Raw genomic sequence first — 13,810 nt, forward strand, 5'->3', positions numbered from 1 at the left:
TATAGCTAGTTCTACATATTGATCTTATTTTGGTCTCAATTTGTTTCCTTATTTCTGTAATTTTTTTTTTTTCTTAAGAGACAGGGTCTTGCTTCTGTCACTGACGCTGGAGTGCAGTGGGGCAATCACAGCTCCTTATAACCTCAAACTGCTAAGCCTCAGCCTCCTGAGTAGCTGGGACTACAGGCACCACCACATCCTGTTAATTTTTCTCTTATTTTTATAGAGACAGGGTCATGTTATGTTGCCCAGGCTGGGCTCAAACTCCTGGCCTCAAGCAATCTTCCTGCCCTGGCCTCCCAAAGTGCTGGGATTACAGGCAAGTAACCCTGGGCTGTAATTTTTCTTCTAATACCATTTTGTTGTTTTGTCATCTTACCTTTGAAGACCTGTGTTGCTAAATTCTTATTTTCATTGTTTTATTTCTTTAGCCAAAATACTTGCATGTAATTTTGTCCTTTTCCTTGGATTACACTGTCTAATCTTTTATATGCAACTTTAATTCTTTTTGTGCAGTAAAACGTTGGTGTGATTGCCATTTATTTCTTTTATTTTGTCATGATTAACACGGGCAGCTCTCCTAAGTAAATGAACATTCTCTTTGATATGTACTTTTACCTCTTCCCCTTCTAAACTAGAATTTCAAGGCGTGAGTATTTTTATCTGGTCTTGAGGGTAGGTGGTGGGAAGGCAGGGAGGAGGGACCCTCCCCTGGAGCTCTACATGGCTTTGTTGGTTTACCTGGGTTCGTCTTGTGAGCTTTTGTCAAGTGTCTTGAACAAGCTACACTCCATCCAGGAAAGGATCTAGTCACATGGATCTGTGTGCCCAGCTTAGCTGACAGTCCTGAAAATGCAGATCCAGCAAGTTTTCTTGCTTCTGCAGAAATTCTGACATATTGTATGATGCTAGGTATATTGTTTATGTTGTCCAAGGGTACTTTTTCATTCTCTTATTCTTTCCAGACTGTGAAGTATTTGGCAAATGCTCAGGATTTGATAAATTCATCTCCTTTCTCTAAATGGCTTTTAAAGGCGGGAATGGCACTGGGATTTTCTTTCTTTCCTCAACCTCCAGTTTTTGAAGTTATGGCATGAAGTTTCAAATAACCCTTTTTGAGTGCTTGCTGCTTGTGATTTTTGTCTGTTTCATCAAAAACTGGATTCTGTGATCTAGCTTCATTTCACATCTTTACCTGGAACTCAGACTATACTTTTAAATAAAAGCCTTAACTGAACATGCACAATAAATATTACAACTTGGATAGAAGCAATCAGAAACCAAGAGAAAGAAATGGCCACAATATTAAATAAGTAACTGTCAAGTGAATCTCATAAAATCAGACAATATTTGTAACAAAATGATCAGTTCCTCTGTGGGGTGTACCATTTATATGAGGATTTCATATCAAAAACACTCATTTTTTACACTGATGGGTAAATTCTTCGTGAATTTTACTTTAGCTCCCCTGCATTCCAGATTGAATGTTATTTAAACTATATTCTTATACTCACAGGCCAAGGCTGTAGATCTTTTAGTCCCTTTTCCAATTTCTCAACATCTGGAAACTTTGTGGCTCCATCAGCATCTGCCATAAGGATCTTTTCTCCTCGAGAACTGAATATACCCTGTATTTTAAAATTTCAAGTAAAAGGAAATTGCTTAAAATTAAGGTTAAATTCAATGACATTTCGGTCTGTTCTGATTTACTTAAAATACCTAACAATGAAAGGTGAGGTATGAGATGGCTGAAGGAGGCCAGAATTCATTGAAAACGTATTACCTGTATACTAATAAGATCTTCTTAAATGTACCTATTGCCTATCTTCATTATTTAAGTCACACTACAAATATCTTGGAAAACATCAAGATAATAAAATAGGTTTGGATAAATTAAAGATATTCTGTGTCACTAAGAATAAAAAGGGACAATATCTATCATACTTACTATATGTTTATCATGCCAGGATGCTTAAAATGAATTAGGAGCTACTTAGAAGCACATATAAAGAATATGTTTATGGACAGATTGAACAATCTAATATGCAGATTTGCTGTGAAATGCATCGTAAGATTACAGGTCTTTAATATCCTTTATTATAGAATCTAAAGTTTATTAAATTAACTAAAGAAACAAGGAGTGTCAATAAAGTTTAAGAATGATCCATAAATCCAAATGTGATTTTATGCCACTTGTAGTATGTGAAACAGCAAAATTATGCCATTCAATTCTGAACTGACTAGGCTTTTGTGCAAATTATGGCTCCATAAGTGCATATTTCATACAGAAATAAACTGCACAATTTTTAATTTCTCTGGTGTATTTGAGTGAATTCCTTATTTCTTAAGTGCAAATATATTTATGGTTTGATAAAATTGCTTTGATAACACAACATAGTGTGACTATGGATAAGACATAGAAATGTAGAGTGAAATCAGATCATTTATTCTATGTTATAATAAGCTCACTAGTTAGTATCTGTGACGTCCTTTTATCACACCCATTAGAACAAATGCAAAAGGTCAGGCGAGATGACACACACCTATAATCCTAGTACTTTGGGAAGCTTAGATGGAAGAACTGCTTGAGCTCAGGAGCTTGAGATCAGTCTGGGAAAACAGCGAGACTCCATCTTTACAAAAACTTTAAAAAATTAGCTGGGTATGGTGGCATATGCCTGTAGTCCCAGCTACTTGGGAGGCTGAGGTGAGATTATCGCTTGAGCCCAGGTGAAGGCTACAGTGAGCTATGATCATACCAGGTGCATTTCAGCCTGGGTGACAGAGCAAGACCCTGTCTAAAAAAAGGGGTGGGGGAGAAGAATATATGCAAAAAAAAAAAAAAAAAAAGGGCAGAAATAAAAATGCTACACTCAACATCTAAACAACATATATAAGAGAAAATATTACAAGGTAAAAAAAACTGGAGCTGTTAGTTTGAAATGGGAAAAAAAAAAACAAGTAAGTGACTAATCATTTCAATAATGCATGATCAAACTTTAAGCCTACTTTCCTATTCTACCGTCTATGGACTTCACCTTACCGCAGCTCCTTAAAAAGGTAGTCTAAAAAACAACAACAACGACAACAAAACAAAAAGGGAGTCTATCTATCATAGCAACTCCCGTTGTGTTCCTCAGTCATATTTTACACCTCAGTCATATTATTTCTCATGTGACTCACTGGCTTAAGATTTCCTGGTTCTCCTTTTCTCTGTAACCTCCTCTTTGCCAGTTAAATGGGTTCAGGTTCAACTACCATCCGACGTATGTGGATGACTCACTCACACCCTCTCTCCTAGGCTATTCCGGATACCACTGCTTGTTGCCTCAAACTTAATATGGCTCACACACAACATACTCTCTCTTACACCAGCTCCTCCCCTAGTCTTTCATTCCTTCTATTAATGACGTCTTCATCATCCCAGTTATCCAAGGCCACTGGTACTCATTTGATATAGTTTGGATCTGTGTCCCCTCCAAACCTCATACTGAAATGTGATCCACAATGTTGGAGGTGAGGCCAAGTGGGAGGTGTATGGGTCATGGGGATGGATTCCTCAAGAACGGCTCGGTGCTGTCCTCCCAATAATGAGCAAGTACTTATGAGATCTGGTTGTTTAAAACTGTGTAGCCCCTCCCTGCCCACTACCTTGCTCCTGTTCTCGCCATGTGACACGTCTGCTCCCTCTTCACCTGCTGTCATGAGTGGAAGCTTCCTGAGGCCCTCACTAGAGGCAAATGCTTCCTGTACAGCATGCAGAATCATGAATCAATCACATCTCTTTTCTTTATATGTTATTCAGTCTTACGTATTTTTTTTATAACAATGTAAGAATGGCTTAACATGTCATTCTTCTCCGATCCCAGACCCAGCTCGACCTCATTTTAATAGCTCCCACATTAATCCCCTCATTTCCTTCTCTTGTGTCACTATCAGCATCCAAATAAATGTTTATCATACCTTGCCCAATACTGCTATACTTGCTGCTGGCTGATCAAGTGCCACTCTGTCACAGGTAAAAAATGTAAAAGCCCCTCTTCTACAGTTTGTGACCTGAACCCACCCACACCGCTAGCCTCATCTCCACAGTCGAGACATGGGTTCCATGACTGAGTCCTTTATTGCGGCATATTCTTTCACACTGCTGTGCCTCTGTTCATGTTTCCCATCTAAGCTCCCCGCCCTCCCAACTTGTATGTGGTTAAGTCCTAAACCTCCTTGAAGACCCTGTTCAGAATTTGCCTTCTCTGAGACAGCTCTGCTGCTCCCCACAACAGACAGTGGTACCAACATTTTGCATATGCTTTTGTTATAGCATTTACAACACTGTATGGCAATGGTCTGTTTCCCGATTAAACTGTGATGTCCTCAAAGACAGAATAGGTGTCTTTCATCTCAGTGTCTCTAACTAAAGTACAGTGCTGGCTGAAGAAAAAAAACAAATGGAAAGATACAAAGCCCACCATGACATCGCACCAATCCCACTTTCTTTTTTGTTTCACATATCCTGTGACCTAGTCAGAGTGAATCACCGTTTCTAGTACATATCCAAAGAGCTCCTATTTCTGTCTTTTCTGGCTTTGCTAAATGGTGTGCTGTTTTCTCAAATCTTTTCTCTGTAGAGTTATCAGAGAGGTAAAGAGCATGGCTTTCAGAGTGAAACTAACTGCATCTAAATCTTGACTCTACCTCTTATCACCTGATGACCTTGAGTAATTTACTTTACCTCCTTCCTCATCTATACAATAATCCAACTAACAGACATTGTGAGGAGGGCAACATGTGAGGATGAAGCTCTCCCTTCTCCTTTCTGTTTCAATGTGGACATGTCCAGGTTAGTGTCCAGGAGTCACCCTGTGTGCATGAGGAAGGAGGAGTGAAAAGGCAGAAGCTTGGACTTCTGATGACTGAGGAGCTGAACAAGCCCTGGACTGCCTACCTCGAGACTTCTTTTTATAAGGAAAATATTTAAACAATAAACGTCAAAGTCAATTATTTAGGTTTTCTTTCATCATACATCTTGATTTCTAAACTTTCAGCTTGAATCCTACCTGACATGCCTCAGCTGACAGTAACCGCTTTTTTGAAATTTCTTAGCACTTTATCTGCATGTCTCTCATAATTATAACCTTCTTTTCCACTTATGCAAATGCTTACCTTTCTATTACACTGCACATTTCACCAGGATAGACCCAAGTCAAATTCATCTTAGTTCATGCTACCATACACAACATCATATCTTATAAAGGTAAAACCTAATACAAAAAAGCATTTTTTAAACTGCAAAAAAACACATAAGCTTACTATCTGGTAACTCTATCAAAGATACAGAAGTAGATGGTAACATTTTAAACTTTAAGATAAACATAAATATATTTTAAAATTACCCAGTATATTATAGATATGGTATATTTTAAAATTTGACTAAAAACATGAAATTAGTATTAAAAATATGTTATCACTAACTTGAAATGCTGGTATTCAGGCAGCCAGCAAACACTCAAGTCTGCAAAAGACATTACTGAAAGTAACTTCATGTTTTCGATAAAAATGTTGAAAATATGTATTACCATTCTAATCGCTCCACCCTTCCCACGATTCTTCACCAGAGTTATCACACGTACTTTGTCACTTCCGTATTTCTGGCAGTATTTAAAAGCTACCTGTGAAATTATATAGAAGTCAGAATAAAATTAATTTGGATTCTAAGAGAATTACATGAGCTGTGTTTCTCACTTCGGCTTAAGCGCTGCTATTGTAGTCTGCCCCTTCTTGCCTAGATGATACCCACCATACATTTTGATAGCCTGGAAGAGTTGTAGAGTTCTTGGTGCCAAGATATAACATTGACTACTAAGTTGAAGTCACAGCTCAATTTCCTGCAGAGGAACGATCAGAGTGGGCAATGACCTTCTTTTCTTTTCTCGACTCCTCTACCTAAGCTACTGAGCTGCAAAAAAAAACAAAAAAACAAAAGCCATGTGCTGTCTGACTGGTACAAACTTGTGATGGGGCCCTCTATGCTGGTTAATGACTTTTGTATTTGTTCTGGTCTGCAATCGATATTATTCCTCAGATAGGCTGTTTGTATCCTGACCATTTCCCCCGAGTCTTTTCACTTGAATTCCTCTCTCTCAGCAGATATTCATGCTGTAACTTCTCTTCTAAATCCTCAATCTTTTCCTCCCTGCTGGCTCCACAGCCTCAGACTTGCTCAAGCTGCCAGCATCCTAAAAACTTTCGTTTGACTTCACTATTTTCTCAAGCTTCTGCCATTACTCTGCTTTATAATCAAAGTCATGAGATAGTGATCTATATTGGCCACCCACATTTCTTCATCGCCCATTTATTTTTCAATCCATTGTAGTATGGCTCAAGCCCTTGGCTTTTCTACATCCCCTTTCCATATATCCTTAGCCCATCAAAGGTACTCTCTCCTTCGACAACCATCTCTACAGGCAGCTGAAAAGCTGCTCTCATCTGGCATTTGCCCTCCTCTAACTGTTCCTAAGTTTTCACCTCCAATTCCTTTTGCTTGGCTTGCTCCATAACCCTCACAAGGACCGACTCTACATTGTACAACCACATAGCTAATAGGAAACCCTTGGTCATCTTCTCTTTTCAACATATAAGCTCACCGGGAGTCACTGGATGAGCTTAATTACAGCTTGTATTTATGAATCTCACATGTCTGTCTACAGCCCGGACTCTTCTCTCCTGTGTCACCTAGTTGTATATTGGATAAAAAGAAAACTCCAAATTTCATTCATCTCCTCCTCCCACTCCTGCTCAGTCTGTATTCCTTGCTGCAGCAAATGGCATAAGTTGCTCAAATTATAAGCCTGATAATCATCTTCCACTTCTATCACCCATCACAATTCACTGGCTACTATAACTCATTGATTTATAAAATGCCTCTCAACTCCATGGCATCCTCACATCTTCCTGACCCAGTTCAGGGCCTTATCTCCTAACGTCTCCACATCTCTAGCCTGATTCCCTAATTCATTCTCAAAGTTATACGAGTAGCCTTTCCAATATGGAAATCAGTTCACTTAAGTCCTATTCAAATATCCTCAGTGATGACCTGTTGTTCTAAGTATCACATGTAGTCCCTTATCACAGCACAGGAGATCCTCTGTGATTCAGCCCTCATCTTTTTAGCCAGCTTCTGAGGCTGCCCCGTTAGTACCCTGTACATTAGCAGTATTGGAGATTTCCAGAGCACACCATGGTCCCACACTTCTACGCCTTTACTCAGAACACTGTCTTCTAGCTTCCTCACCTGTCAGGCTAGCTTAAGACTCAACCAAACACCATTCCTCGTTTCTAGCTTCCTCACCTGTCAGGCTAGCTTAAGACTCAACCAAACACCATTCCTCGTTTCTAGCCTCTATGCCCATCCTCACCTTCCCCTATGAGAAGAAAAGTATAATTCTAGTAGCAATATGTATTACAAAAGCATTTTCTCATTCAACTATTACTTTACTCATCACATAATACAACTGTAAATGTCAGCTACTTAAAGGCAAAGAATTTTATATCTGGTGTCTGACGCACAATCTGAAATCTATCAGTCTCAAAGAGCAAATGCAGCCATGGTCCTGTGTGCCCACTCCTGATGTAACACTGTTAACCAGCTGCCAATAAAGCAGTGACTCTCTTCTTTGCTGTTATGGCCCCAGTACTGCATAGTGACAACTGTGAAGCCCTAGGGGATGAACCATGGTTGGTTTAATTCCTCTACGCTGAGGACTTTCACAGCCTCCCTGCAGGCTTGGGTGGTCATGTCAGTGAGTTCTAGCCTGTGAACTTTGGGTATGGGCTTTACTACAGGGAGGAGTGAAGACTTCTGGTAAAGATTTTCATTTGTAGTTAAAAAGGAGAGTTAAAAACAGAGATAATTCTTTTTTTTCTGTTGTTGACATAGGGTTTTGTTCTGTTACACACACTGAAGTGCAATGGTGAGTTCATGGCTCATTGCAACCTTGACCTCCTGGGCTCAAGCAATCCTCTCACCTTGGCCTCCCAGTGTGTTGGGATTATAGGCATGAGCCACCATGCCCATCCCAGAGGTGATTGTTAAAGTCCTGGCTATCTCTTACTACTCTAGAACATGTAATATTTGTAGCTGTGGCCATTTTGTGATGATGGAATGTGTGAGACTGAAAATATGGATCCAGCAACCTGATCCTATTTAAATGCTAAGCCAACTCTGGAATCAACTATGTCCAGACCTCTTGGCAGAAGAGATAATTAACTTTCTTTATTATCTAAGCCACTCTCTGATACAGTTCCTAATGGATAAAAATGTCTAACACCCAGTGAGTGCTCTAATCATTTGCTGATATTTCCAGTATTATTAATAGATGGGAATTCCTTCAAGGCAGAGAGTGGTCTTCACATCTTTGTATTTTAGACATCTGCTTAACAGCTGAAGAAATGTCTGTTCAAAGAACATTTATTTGAACAGACATTACAGGTCTGGTGGCTCAAACCTGTAATCCCAGCACTTTGGGAGGCCAAGGTGGGCAGATCACCTGCAGTTGAAAGTTTGAGACCAGTGTGGCCAACATGGTAAAACCCCATCTCTACTAAAAATACAAAAATTAGCTGGGTTTGGTGACACACATCTGAGATCCCAGCTACTGGGGAGGTTGAGGCAGGAGAATCGCTTGAACCTGGGAGGTAGAGGTTGCAGTGAGCCATGAACGCACCATTGCAGTGAGCCAAGATCATGCCGCTGCACTCCAGCCTGGGCAATAGAGCAAGACTCCATCTCAGAAAAAAAAAGAAAGAACATTTATTTGGGCTGTAGATGTTTACTCTGGAACCATCCAATCCTTGATATTCATCATAAGACTCCAAAACCAAGAAGATAGAGTCATTATGTAAGTAGCTAAGTGAACTAATGAGACTTTCCTATGTTAGGATGAAAACCTCCCTTTTGGTATCTAGCTTCAAGGAAGGAACACATTGTGGAAGCCACACCTCTTTGGAATGGACACACACTGAAGCTTTACAGCGTGGCCATTAGTATACAGAGCAGCTGTCACTTGGCCAACATTTGTGAACTGAGTTCCTACTGAGTGCCTACTCGCCTTTTTGATATGTTGTTTGAGGATATAATACATGTCACTGTACTACTGCAGTTTTCTCTTGTATTATACTTTGTGCCTCCGTAGTCTGAAAGGCCCCAAGAACAAGAGCCATATCTAAAATTTTCCTCACACCCCTCAGAGTGTAAGACATTAACCAGGGAATCCATAAATACTACTAAGCGGAAACTGGTTTGTTTTAAATAAAAACTTCTACTAAATATAATTTCGAGTTTCCACTTCCTTCCAACGTTGGATCAGTGGGGTCAATTGCTTGTCCTGCCTGAGAGGGCATCTCTGATCCTTCCAGTAGAGCAGCGGACCACTCACAGGTCAAGGGCCGCCAAAAGAGTGCTCCTCAGGAGAAGATGCACAGCCTCAGCTGGGTCTAGGCTGCCTCTGTAATCTCAACAGCAAGTGTCCGAAGTCTGCTTTCCATGCCATTTCCTTCATGTATCACTAAACTGCTGACATGGCTTGTGTTCATAGCTTTCACATCATACTCACTATTCAAAGTGCAGCACTTACCCTTCCTACGCCAGATCCTTCTATGCATGTGAAAGGACACACCTGATTCCCAGTGGCTGGGAGGAAGGCAGCTTTCTGTTTGCATGACTGCTTTAAAAATTATAAGGCAAGATGGAGCAGAAGGAAACTGTGCTTAGGGAAAAATAAAGCACAAATTGGTAGGCAACGAAGGTTCCTATTCTCGAGGTTCGGAGGAACTGTGAATGGGCATGTTACCTCCCTATCTGGCGATCTTCAAAGCTTCCCTGGTGTTATGGAGAAGTCCCATAAATGAAATCTGTTTTTTCTGCTGTCTACACTGTAACAATGGAGACTGTTAGGCACAGCTTTAGGGTCCCCTGATGAATGAAAGTGAATTTCATATGTGCAAAATCAATCTCTATTTTCTATCTACTGTCAGTTCTAAAAGCAGCTGTATTTACCTTTGAAGTCTGATCTCTACTGCCATCATCAACTACTATCACTTCATAAGTGAATGCAGGATCTCGTTTCTGCAAGAAGCAAAAAGAAAATAACACAATTTGGCATAGCTGCCATAAATCATTCTAATCAAATCATCAATAATTGAAAAAACAACTGCTTTAGTGTTGACACATATAAATTTAAACATAAATATTAGGGCACAAACAGCATAAAATAAAAAGGCTAAGTAAAAAAAAAAGAGAGATCCTGGGTAGAGGTGGACAGTGAATATTGACTCAATCTCTCCAAGTCAGCTTGCTCTCCCCGGTCTACCTTGTGCCCTGGTGGTGGAAGAAGCCAGGCACTTGTGGTGCTACAGCACATTTGAGAGGCTACAAGAGTGTAAGGAAAAAGCTCCGGAGGTTTGAAGTTAGAGACGGCAGATTACTGCTTGGCTGCAGCATTTCTTAGCCTAATGACCTTGGGCAACTTAACTTTTTGGGCCTTTTTTCTTAATAAAAAAAAGAGAGCAGAACAATCTACTCTATGTGGCAGATGTGAAAATTACAGGTAATCGGAGAGGTAGAAGCCTCATATATATTAATGGCTCAATTCCTTTCTTCTTTTCTCTAAATTGAATTTTTGGAGTCAGTAATAAAGTAATACAGGCCTTTCTCTTTCAGTGAATCTTCTATTTCCCTTTTATACAAAAAACCTAAAAGCAAAGTAAATCAAAACTTTTTTTCCCCCAAGAATTCACTTAATCCTTAATCCCTTCAAGGAGATTCCAGGGGCAGCTAATGTTACAATAGAAGGCTGTGTATTACTTCCCTTCTTATATAGGGGAAAGAGGAAGAATGTGAGAGGAGACTCTTGAGAATATTGAAGAAATACAAAATCATTTTAACGCCAGTGTAAGTCTTTTAAAAATATCTCTTTTTTCTGTTCATTCAGATTTAGCTTTTCTGTTTATTCAAACTTAGTTAAAAAAAAAAGAGAAAAGGATAAAAGTTAACAGCAAAAACAACAATATACCTTTTCTTATAAGTCACAAAAGTAAAAACAGCATTGCAGCATTATACAAAGTCTGCAGACATACGTTATCACTCAATTTTAAATACGTCATCAGGCAAGAGAGGATAAAAATGGGTAGAAGGGTAGGGAAACAGAAATTTCAGCTTCCTGGTTTGTCCCGGGTCACCCACCTGCCTCTGGAGGTAGCGTGCCACGTGCTGGACTCATGAATAGCAACAAGCCAAGCAGCAGGTGGCCCAGCGATCGGGGTGCTGCCGGGACTGCCTCTCACAGTGCATCTAGCTTGGGGTCCACAAGTTGGTGACCTGGTCTAGTTTTAATTGGAGATATCATATTAAAAGAGAAAACACGATACCTGTCTCTTCTCTAGATAGCCCAGAGCTTCATCCATCATCACAGGCACTTAAAGAAAAAAAAAAATTAAAAATCGCTTTTGAAAATGATTTTCCAAGCCAGGCACATTCAGCTTACATACAGAAAAAAGTCCCAAGAATCTAACAAGCCCTCTGGTACTCTCTCAATGGTCATTCCCATCTGGAATCCTGCCTTCTGTCCACATCTTCCTTACTGCCTCTTAGACCATTTATCAGTCCCCACTGCCTAAAGATGCTGCTCTTATTCATGAGAGCTAATAGTCACTTCCGTCTCTGCCGAACTGCAACAATTATCAACTGTGCACAAAACACAGCCCACATCTATTAATGTTTTGGCAAAGATAGTGAAGTCAAATACTTTAAATTTCCTTTTCTTTCCAAACTACCCTTTACCAAAAAAAAAAAAAAACAATCAAAACAGGGCTTACACCGTTTTTCTTCATTGTATGAAGGCACAACGACAGAAAGTTGTTTAGTAGGTGAGTCCCATATGCTGGGTAAAGTTTCTTTCTGGCCTTTGGCATTTAAGAAGAACTTCTCTTCTTCATGTTGATGGAGCGCTGGCATTTTTGAAGCAGTTATAAACGCAACAATGGAAATCTAAAGCAGAAATGTAAAAAAAATTACATTTTACTGATTTTTCTTTATTTATGTTAGACTGTATCATCTGCTTTTCTCTTAGTTGAATATTCACTCAGTTTTTAGTTGCTTAACAACGGTCTAGAGGTGGCTCCAAAATTAAATAGTGGGTTCCCTAACTAGTCCCTTACTATGAATGGATGACTGTCCTTTTTTCTGTCAGTAAGGTGCTGGTGCCTTGGGAGGCTCTGTCTCTTCCTAGTCATCATTCCCCAGGCCTCCATCATCCCAGCTAAAATAGGGATCAGTCACTATAGGAAGACTGGTCTACTCTTAGATGCCTTAAAACCCTGATCCTTAGTATGTGTACACGCATAGACACACACACACACACACACACACACACACACACACACACACACAGTAAGGTCATATCCCTGCTTGGAATCTCCATGTGACGGGACAAATTCATTTTGCACTGGAACGTATGGGGTGAGACAGACGTCCCCCATCCAGGACCAGACAGACCCAAGATATAAAAGGAAGATTCCTCAGACTACCAGGTAGGGAAGAACAATGTTTAAGAATATGTTTTTGACACTTAACTCGAATTTGAATTCAGAATACAGCACTTTGTGAAGTATCTAACTTACAGGCTCCCTTATGCACTTGGGAGCTAAGCTTTGGAAATAACCATTCTTTTTAACATTGTTTGTATTGGCACACTTTCTGCTTTCAAAACAATCTATAAATTTTTGGAATGGTACTCATTTGCAATTTAATGGCCAATTTTAATATCCTACTGGGTACACACTGAGAGTGAACACCTTTTGATTAGTGGGAGCATAGAGGCAGTATCCAGAACAGTGGTGAAGAGTTCCTACTATGCACAGTAGTGTTTAGATTCATTTCTAAATTTAATTTCCTACTAAAAGCCGGCAGTGCTCCAAAGAGGCTGAGTGATTCAGATCTGGGGCAGGAAATGTAGAATGGTGGAACAGCATATCATCCTAGAAAGTGAAGACAGTACCAAAGATTATAAGGGCTGTGCCAAAAGGACAAAGCAGTCAACTGACGGGGCCCTCACTGGCCTATGATGTGAGGATCTGATCATCTTCCTACTTCCCTCGACCAAAAAAAAAATTATTGCAATGAATCAAACCATGAAAAATACTCTAAATCATAAATTCACAATGATACCAAAACCAAAAACTGGGTAAGATGCCAGGGAACCATCTCAGTATTTCAAAAATTTGTCTTTTAATTTGTGTTTTCTATGTATTAAAGATATTTCAGGGTAAACGAATAGCTGAGGATAAGATTTCTTTCATTATAAAATTCTAGGTAATAAATGAAGGATACAATGAGAATGTTTCACTTTGCAACCCACAATGAAATAAAGCATTTAGGCAATGATCCTGAATGACTACTGAAACCATTAGGCTGATGACAAACTTTATAAACTGGTGGGTCTGGCTGGCAACACTTGAACCCGCAGGTCCATCTTAACACCAGAGGCAACTGGCCTTTACATGACTCCTGATGGATGAGACATGAAAGAATCGAAGAAGCATCCCTCATGATTTTTTTCTTGATTAAAAAAAAGCATCAAGTATGTATCTGATCAAGTCTCTAGATCCTAACTACCAGTTTATGGGAAATTAGAGTCAGAGGGCGATGTTAAAAGGCATTAAGGGGATGCATTATGGGAAATTCGAGTCAGAGTGCGATGTTAAAAGGCATTAAGGGGATGCATTATGGGAAATTCGAGTCAGAGGGCGATGTTAAAAG

At 39.7% G+C, this 13,810-nt stretch overlaps 1 protein-coding gene across 3 annotated transcripts in view; it reads right to left on the reverse strand.

Annotated features, from left to right (window-relative positions):
* ALG5 (ALG5 dolichyl-phosphate beta-glucosyltransferase) overlaps nt 1–13,810 on the reverse strand; it is a 49,256-nt gene that overhangs the window by 33,201 nt on the left and 2,245 nt on the right. For 2 of the 3 annotated variants that reach the window (XM_054256798.2, XM_002748972.7), the window contains exons 2-6: nt 11,869–12,040; nt 11,422–11,468; nt 10,052–10,120; nt 5,574–5,666; nt 1,515–1,628 (exon numbers count right to left, since the gene is read on the reverse strand). In XM_054256798.2, coding sequence (XP_054112773.1) covers nt 1,515–1,628; nt 5,574–5,666; nt 10,052–10,120; nt 11,422–11,468; nt 11,869–12,040 — 495 coding nt within the window. The remainder of the gene's footprint in view (nt 1–1,514; nt 1,629–5,573; nt 5,667–10,051; nt 10,121–11,421; nt 11,469–11,868; nt 12,041–13,810) is intronic. The other variant, XM_008998144.5, reaches the window with a different exon arrangement.

The sequence above is a fragment of the Callithrix jacchus genome, chromosome 5 (assembly GCF_049354715.1).
Source record: "Callithrix jacchus isolate 240 chromosome 5, calJac240_pri, whole genome shotgun sequence".
NCBI lineage: Eukaryota > Metazoa > Chordata > Mammalia > Primates > Cebidae > Callithrix > Callithrix jacchus.